At 32.5% G+C, this 9,782-nt stretch overlaps 1 protein-coding gene across 1 annotated transcript; it reads right to left on the minus strand.

Moving 5' to 3' along the window:
• Positions 1 to 5,555: 5,555 nt before the first annotated feature.
• Positions 5,556 to 7,894, minus strand: LOC101897632 (26S proteasome non-ATPase regulatory subunit 5). The gene is made up of 3 exons (XM_005183271.4): positions 6,759 to 7,894; positions 6,092 to 6,275; positions 5,556 to 6,023 (listed from the first exon to the last, which is right to left on the minus strand). The coding sequence occupies exons 1-3, from the start codon at positions 7,717 to 7,719 to the stop codon at positions 5,660 to 5,662; spliced, it is 1,509 nt and encodes a 502-aa protein (XP_005183328.1). The 5' UTR covers positions 7,720 to 7,894; the 3' UTR covers positions 5,556 to 5,659.
• Positions 7,895 to 9,782: the final 1,888 nt, after the last annotated feature.

Raw genomic sequence — 9,782 nt, forward strand, 5'->3', positions numbered from 1 at the left:
AAACACACATACACACACATATTTTTCGCTTACCATTCTTGATTCTTGTGCGTGAATTTTCAAAAAAGAAATCCAGACAGACTGGCTGGCAGAAGGCGGCTGGCAGAAGGCGGCTGGCAAAATGGCAGGTGATTTGTTGTTGTTGCTAAATTTTCTATTTTCCACAGATAATATATTGTAAACACTCACGCACGTTGCTCAAACCGAAAACGACCACTATGATTGATTTTGATTACAGAATTCCGAAGAATGTTGAAAACATTGGCTTGTTTGGCTTTCAAGTTGACTACAAAATTATGCGATCAATTGCAGAGACACTATTTCACTATTTATATGCGTATGTATGAAACACCAAAGGGATTATTGATTTTATTATATTCTAGTTGCCATTTATTCTAATTACGTACACACACAATTATTTTCTTAAATATTTTTACTCATTTGCTTTTAATTTCAAATCACAGATAGATATTTTTTTCTTTTTCGGATGTTGTGTTTATAATTGTATCCCCTTCTAAATGTTTTTACGTGTAATTTTGCTCTGCTCACTCCCGGAAAATTCTTTTACATGAGGCAACCAAAATAAAATAATACAGGTATGCGCATCGGCACAGCTGCTAGTGCAGTGAAATGCCAAAGTGTTTTGAGATGTCCAAATTTTGAATAAAAGACTAATTAAATTTGCTAAAATTGTTGAAAAATATATATAATAACAATCTCCAAAGCGCGTTTTGTAAGAAAACATATAAAAGTAAACTTATTTCTGCACAAACACAAACAAATTTTTTTGACAAATCAGTGTTCAGTAGTGCAAAAGCATCTACCTGAATTCATCTGTCATGGAGTTGCCACCATAGACACGGGCTGAACACAAAGAAACCGTTTTTCGCACAGCTTTCATGGCAAATCCGCAATAGTTTTTTTGCTATGGTGTTGGCGTCAATAGCAATTTCGTAGCCACAAACATAACTATTTTAAAATAAAAAAAGACTGCAACTTTTCTAATAAACTTTCCAACTTCTCCCTTGGTTATTTTTTTTAAATTAAAAAAAACTCAGTTCAAGTAGACGACATCAGTCTAAATCATGGTAGAAGACCATGGTCTAACTTTTGCGCAAGGTTGCCACAGTTGGTAGAATGATGCCATGGCGCAATATCAAGGTGTTCCTGCAAATTATAAACATCAGATTAAATGTCAAAATTTGTCCACACCAAGGTAGATCTAACAGGTAACCGCATCGGCGAATTGCTACAACAAAGCAACTTTTGTGGTCCCCTCAAATGTCAAAATTGGCATCTAAGGCGAAAAACATAGATTCGCCATGACATTTAAAGGTTGCGGCAAATTTGTTTCAACCAATCAGAAACGAGGTGTTTGTTTACATTTTATTTTGTGTGCCTCTCGTCGTAAACGAACGTCGCAATAAAAGTTTTTATTGTAAAACAAATAAGAGTAAAATAAGTATTAATTGTAGTATTGCGATATTTTTTAAACCAAGAAACCTATAATGACTATATTTTACTGGTTTAAACCGAAAGTTTTCCGGAACTGCAAATGGCAAGAGTCGAATTCTTGCACTACTTCCCGTGATGTGCTTTGGGAATCTTAGATGTTGCGGCTAACTTAATTCTTAAAGCTGCACTCCATTCTAACCTCCTTCTTTCATTTTCTTTTAATTTTTTTTTCTTGTTGCAATCTAAACTTGCTCTTAAATTATTTGAAATATTATAAAAAGGTACTTTTAGGGAAGACAACATAAACAAATTTGTTGTTGCATTCATTTAGGGCGAATTCTTCATTACAACAATTTGTTTTGACATTTAATGGTGCCGTCAGCTGGGCTGATGCGATTACCTAGTACATCTACCTTGGTCCACACTTTCTAGCTATTGTTTATGTTTTGTTCTGTAATTTCAATGACAATAATGCATTTTAACATTAAATTTGTATTCAGTTGGCTGTGATTTGTGTGTATACAACAGATTTATCAATGAACATTTTGACAATAAGATGTTTTTTTTTTAATTGTATGGAGTTAAATTTAAGCAAATGTAAGCATATGTGCTTCTCCAGATCTTCTCTCTATGGGATCCTCAATATGCCATATACTCAGATAAAATAGAATCGATGCAAAAACAATTTTCTAATAAACTTTCCAACTTCTCCCTTGGTTATTTTTTCTAAATTAAAAAAAAACTCAGTTCAAGTAGACGACATCAGTCTAAATCATGGTAGAAGACCATGGTCTAACTTTTGCGCAAGGTTGCCACAGTTGGTAGAATGATGCCATGGCGCAATATCAAGGTGTTCCTGCAAATTATAAACATCAGATTAAATGTCAAAATTTGTCCACACTTTCTAGCTATTGTTTATGTTTTGTTCTGTAATTTCAATGACAATAATGCATTTTAACATTAAATTTGTATTCAGTTGGCTGTGATTTGTGTGTATACAACAGATTTATCAATGAACATTTTGACAATAAGATGTTTTTTTTTAATTGTATGGAGTTAAATTTAAGCAAATGTAAGCATATGTGCTTCTCCAGATCTTCTCTATATGGGATCCTCAATATGCCATATACTCAGATAAAATAGAATCGATGCAAAAACAATTTCTGCCATGGTAGAAGAATATAGGTAGATGCATCAACGCTTGCGAACATTGATATGTCAAAATTTTAAAATAGTTTTGTCGAAAATAAGTACATTTTTATATATTTTCTTATACGAGGCAAATAGGAGGTTGTTACAATATGCATTTTTCAACAATTTTTACAAATTTTAATAATTTTTCATGCAACATTTTCAATTCCAAAATCGGTTTGACAGTTCATTGTCCCAGCAGCTGTGTCGAAGCGACTACCTGTATTCTTCTATCATGATTTCTGCTATTTGCCTTACGAGGTTTACATTGGAATAGTGATTTTGTTTTGCCTTCTTATGCTAGCAGGCTAAAATTAATTAGATTGCCTACACTTAAAAGCAGACGTATTATGTTGAACACCATGTTTGTACTAAAAATATTAAATGGTAATATACCTTCAGATTTCCTAATCTCATCTATTAGAATTAATGTTCCGTTTAGATCTAGATTTTTACCGCACGAATTATTCAATGGGTGAACCTCTTAATAAAATCTGTGTTGACTTTAATTCTGTGTACTGTAATGTAGATTTTGGTATGAGTTTAGAAGTTATTAAATCCAAAATAATTTTATTTTTAAACAATTAAAATACATGTTTTATTATTTGACAAACTAGCGGATGAATTAGGTTCTGTAGCTGGTTTTCAATTTCCTACTACGATCCCTGTGTAAAGTGAGGTCGCCCCCTCGGTCGGCAGGGGTGGGAATGTGAGGCGTGGTAACGTTAAAAAAAGATGTTTTAAATGCATAATTAAAAAATTTAAATATTGCTTGACGCTTACTTCTAATTCTAAACTGATATAATTTGAAATTGTTAAATTAATATATTGTGAAAAATCTGTGAAATTAATAAAAAAAATTGTTGCACTAGTTTCGGAGTTGTGTTTTTTCAAAGTGAATTATAATGATTGTTTCATGAATCTATCAATTATTTTTAACTTGCTAGCTAACCATAAAAATATATTTAAGAAAAAATAACCAAGTTACTGAGTTTATGTTACTGAACGAACAGAGCTTTTGTTATTGAACGATCGTAATAGAGCGTTTAGATGCAACATTTTATCAGGATTTATTGCTTAAAAGCGCATCTATACTGTAGAAGATTAATCTTGTGTATTTAGATACACCCTACGAGACATAAGATGAAGGGTTTAAAATCTCTATTTTTATAATTTTAAGCATAAAACCAGATAGATGAATTCGATAAGCTATTATTTATTACTTTTTTTAAAATTTGCCACTGGTCAAACGTTAGTACTACAGTCATAAAAATAAATTTTATTTGAAAAATTACAAAGAGTTACCCTATTCGATTTAGCAAATGAGTCTACCTCTATTGTTTTTCCATGCTACAAAAGTTGCATCCATGGTAGAAGAATAGAGGTAGATTCATCAACGCTTGGAGTCATTGATATCAGAAATAAGTAAATTTTTATATATCCAATCAGAGGTTATTACGATATGTATTTTTCAAAAGATTTTACAAATTTCAATAATTATTCATTCATTGAAATTTTTCAATTCCAAAATTTGTTTGACAGTTCATTGTCCCAGCAGCTGTGTCGATACTACTACCTGTATTCTTCTACAATTTTACAATTACCAAGGTTTTCTCATGCAATTGTATGATTAAATTTTTTTATTTGATGTTCCTTCGATGTCAAATTTACATTTTGTAGTTCTTCGTTAAATATGGGCGTACAGTTGAAAGAAATTTAAATATTGTGAAGATTTTGCCAAACTATCCGAGCACCCAAATAGCTTGGCCCGCCAACTCCTACACTCTTTCTATCTCATAGTTTATGTTTGTCTTACTCTCTCATTATTTTTAGCTCTTGTCTGGCCAATTGAACGTTTTTTTTCGTCGCCCACTGTTATACTTCTACAGGTAGTAGTATGCTAAAACGGAAGCCGCTTCTGTGAAGAAATCGGAAGACTATTACTGTAGTCCGCGTGATTATTAGATATAACTGTATCTAAAGAAAGCAACATTATATCCGTAAAACTATTCCTGTAGCCCGCGATTCACTTAGATATAACTGTATCTAAAATAATCTGAATTACCCACTCAATTGATTCATGAATATAACTGTATCCACAACCCTACAAAAACACACATCTATATCTTAAAAAAATAAATAAAATTAATAATAATTAATATTTAAAGCATGAAAAAATATAGGGTGATTGTATTGACAACCTCTTTATAAAAAAATAATAGTATGTAAGATATGAAACCTTATTGTTATTTTCATTGAAATATATGAAAGATTCAACAAATAATAATAATAAAATAGCAAATGCGTTTACATCTATTGTTTTGCCAAGCAGCGTTACCTATTGATTACCTATTGACGTACTTGGTCGACGTAACTACTGAAATGCACTTACTTTCCGTCAGAATTATTCAAAATGATATACAACAAGTTGTTCTTATTAAGATAATATTTTACCTTGTCTTTTTAAATCAGTTAAAAAGCATGAAAGATGACTGAAATGCCGGGAATTTCTTTCAAAAATATGATCCAAAGCGTTCCTAATTTTCTATTCCAACATTTTCTGTTTTTATACAAAACTGTTACCATAAATTAAAATTATAAAACCAATATTTCTGGAAACAAAATTGTGACACATATTTTGGAAAGGCAAGAGTGTGCACTATAGTTTGCATTGTAGTTCCTATTGTATATTCCCATAATGGACCATTTTCGTCGTTTTGGGGGATTTTCCGATAAGAAAATATGGATTTTCTTCTAATGGAATGGTATTTCATATTATCTTTTTATCCGGTTTACCGGGTTTTATCTCCAGGATTTTCCATATGTGATAGAAAGTTCAGTCAATCAGTTATTTCAGTTCCAATCCTAATATCAGTCATGCATATGCTCTTTAATTCTATTACAGTTAGTTATGTAGTTTTTAAGGATATATTTTATTGTAAAAATTGTTATGCATAAATGGTTGAATTACAATTACATTGTAAAATAAATGTATAAAGTCAAATAATTCAATTCAATTCCCCTCTACAGCAACATCCATGATTGACTGCACATAATAAGGGCCCTCGTTGACATACGTACGCAATTGGTTGTTTGTCTCAACATCAAAAGCACAGCTTTCCGCTAAAATTTTGATAACACAATATTTTGCATATTTCGCTTCTTTGTCGAATTCAATTTTACGATCTAAAAGATATTCCAAAAAGCCAGCTGTATTTTTCAATGTCTCAATACCCCAGGGGTACAGGCATGCAGCACCAATTAAATTCAGTGTAGAAATTTTAATATCCGGGAATGGATTGCGACAAAAGTCCATAAGAAATTGCATATGTTTTTCTCCGCCATTCAAGTGACCAAACCATTTGCGCAAAATATCACTAAACCAAAAATAATTAAATTAATTCGAATTCTAATTTGTTAAAAGAATTTAAATAATCTAACATACCTCACATTATTCGAAACGGGTTCATCAAATGTAAATATAATTTCCAAACTACTAAATGCTCGATTTTTTAATTCTGATGGCAAGTTCCTCAAATAAGAACTATAATCCTCTAAACTTTCCTTAACATCATTACTATAGTGTTCCTCCAACAGAACGACACCTTGTTGAGATTGGCATAGATTAGCTGAAATATGTAAAGCAAAATGAATTTGAAAATATCAACGCAATGTGGAACGGGGTTTCTTATAGGCTTAGATTAATTAATTTATCAAAATTACAAACCAGACTGGTCATGTTTAACCTTCGGATTTTCTCATAGAAATAAGTCACCATTTAGGTTAATTAGTTTCTGTCAGTAATTTTAAACCGACTTTCACAGAACTATATTACTTTAACTCGTCGTAAATTGTATATTTTGCAAATAATGGTGAGTAAGCGATCCTTACCCTAAGGGTAATTGCAATTGAATTCTATCTATGGTCGTGTATGGGTAAAACTCTGAGAATAGCGACTACGTTAACCCAAAACATTTTATATTATTTCTTAAGACTGGAACTTTCGATACCCATCAAATGTTGCAGTGTATTGCATTTTCCGAAGTTTCTCTTTAAAAAAACAGTATTATTTTTGCTGAAAAAAATATTAAACAAAAAATAAGAAATATTACCCAACGTATCGAAAGCTGCTGGCAACAGGGATACATCTCCAGAGTGTAAACACTCAAACAAACATTGTATCATTCGCGGATAACCAGTTATGATCTTCTGCGGTTGTATACTTGAAATTTTACCGAAGAACTTCATTATGCCTGGTACCAATAAACGATCCAATGGATTCTGTTCGATAAGCTCAACTTTTTTGCTAATGACATCAAAAACTTGCTGCTTTTCCAAAAATGTTATACCATGATTTTGTTCAGCCAGCGAAGCAAGAATTTCCAGGATATTTACTTGCAACAAAACATCATCGTTGTCTAGTTCCGACAATGCATGATCAAGTACGAAACCCACTTTTTCTAAAGTTGCAGCAGATCCTTTTGAAAGATTAACAGCCAACTCGTAAAGTCGACACTTGACTACTTCAGAACCCTTTAGTGCTTCTAAAAATGTATCTTTTATAAAGGGCTTTTCCAAATGATCTTCTAAAACAATGGTCAGAATTTTGAGAGCCGGACTGCCTAGTTGTGTCTCAGGTTCTTGCAAGGCTCTTAACAGGTGTCGTAGTAGGTCGTCAGAAATGGCATCTCCCATATTGTCATCACTTATTTGATTTTCTAATTCCTTGAGTATGGCATTCAATGCTAAGGCACGTATTCGTGGCCTCTTGTGCTGCAATGCTCTGTCCAACAGTTTTGGTAAATCGTTTTGCCTCAAGGATAAATTGGACATACATATGGAGAGAATGTCGCTCACCAAGTCCATAGGATCAGCGCTGGCATCTACTGGCGCCTCATCATCCTCCACTTCCAAGCAGTCATATATTTCGGGAGATGTTAGCAAACGGTTTGTAACCTTAGATGCTAAGTTGGGAGTTTCATTAAGACGACCTCTAATCTCCTCCAAGGTAGACAAACGATTCTCCTTTATTTTTAAGTTCTCCAGTTTTTCGCAACACCATTCTTCAGTCATTTTTGGAAACTTTCAAACTGCTTAAAAAGTGGTTTTCAATTCGGACTTTTGAAAGAAAGTAAACTGCAAACTAATCTTTGTTAGGGATCTCAAATTTGAAAATTGACCGTGGGAGTCTGTCTAATAATCTGACAGGCGTACGACGTAAGCGATTACGCCGCATCAGCCGTTACATGGATTTTTGAATTTTCAATGGTTTCTTTAAGGTTGTTATCCTGACAATTGAAAGTCGATTGGTATTAGAAAATCTGACACAAAAATAACTTATGTTCGTAATGAAATAATAGTAACAGCGTTACCTATATTTAAACGTAGCGTACACTTTACTCAACATCCCCACTATGGTAAAATGTTTTGTGAGTCCACATTACCCAAATACGCCAGGTCCACATTTTAGAATCTACCAAACAAAAATATTGTAAAAATTAATACATTTTTCAGTTCAATTCCAATTCCAATTCCTAACATTCAATTTTTTTGTATTATTAAGTTATATCATGATAGAACTAAGAAGCTACAGTCAAGTAACCATATTTTTAGAAATGTATATTTATAAATCCATTGTACATACACATATACATACACATAAAAAAAGAAATTGTATTAATAAATATGTAATATCATGGCTCAATAAGAAAGGTTGCTCAACTTCAAAGAAACTAGAAAAATGCAACTCTGTAACTTATTGCTAGGAACACAATTGGAGCGAACGACGAATTTTTTCGCGGCGTATGTTCGTCGTCAAAAATAAAACACATATGTGTATATGGAAGTGCACACAATCACGGCACCGGCGAAAATTTCGTCGGTCGCCGCGAACTCAATTAGCTTTATTTCTATTTCATACGCCGGCGACCGGCGAACAAAACAGTACAAGGTGGCCATACTTGTACGAATTTTATGTGTTTTAGTAAATAAAGTTACTTTTTACTTTAAAATTTGTTATGGTCACTCTACTATCTGTTACTCGTATAAAAAAAACATAATTAATTTGTTTATTTATTTGTGTACTTGCGCCTGAGTGAAGATGGATATCAGTGAATTTATAATAGAGAAGATGGACATAAGTGAAATTATAATAGAGAACGTAAAGAATTATGTGTTCTTGTATAATTCATTGTAGTCAACAAATGAGCAAAAAGTAAACAACTTCATCAGCTGTTTTATAATTTCGTCGGTATTGTGTTCCATACGACGAATTTTCGCGGCTTATTTTGTCGCCGCGTAGGGCGAAATTCGTCGTTCGCTCCAATTGTGTTCCTAGCATATAGTGTTAAATATACTTTTAAATATGCAACAGTGGTTTTGTTCATATTTAATTTTTTTACAAAATTCTTAAATTTGCAAAAATCCACGATACTAGAATGGGCTTATTCTACGAGATTGAATCTAAAATAATAGGACAATACAGTTTTATTCCAAACTTAAGTCCATTAGCGTCGTGTTTTGACAGAATACAGTACAAAAGAAAAAAAAAGAAAAATAAGAAAATCAACACACAGAGTTTTGTTTTTGTGTCTCCGTAGATTCTTTATGCTATAAAAAGTAAATAGATCGCGAGAATAATGTTATGCACTGTTGTGTCAAATGCCTACTAAAAAACGAAAAGCTATTCAATTCAATCAACATTAGACATCTTTATTTCCAATTTTACAAAAAAAATGCTACTCGTCTTGCGAAAAATATTCATATTAAATTCATGGTATAATCAAGAAGAGCTACCTAATAAATTTTTTATGGTGAGTACATAAACTGCTCGAGGTCTTTGCATGACATATTTTGTGACATACCATAAAGGGATGCCAACGCAGCACTCGAATCCTATTATAATTTGATATTAAAATGCCTATCCATGATCCCAAGCCGCTCATGTACCCTCACCTTAAATATACCCGACTTCTGTCATTGTTGTGTATGTATTTTTTGTTTTGAAAAATAAAAACAACATATTTTCAAACTGATGATTGGAAGAAAAGAACATTGCCGGGCGTGCATTACAGAGATTTACAAGTTTTGTCCATGGTAAATAAGACGTAGAACAGCTTCGTAAAACTACAGAAAAA

Source organism: Musca domestica, unplaced genomic scaffold (genome assembly GCF_030504385.1).
Source record: "Musca domestica strain aabys unplaced genomic scaffold, Musca_domestica.polishedcontigs.V.1.1 13, whole genome shotgun sequence".
Lineage (NCBI taxonomy): Eukaryota > Metazoa > Arthropoda > Insecta > Diptera > Muscidae > Musca > Musca domestica.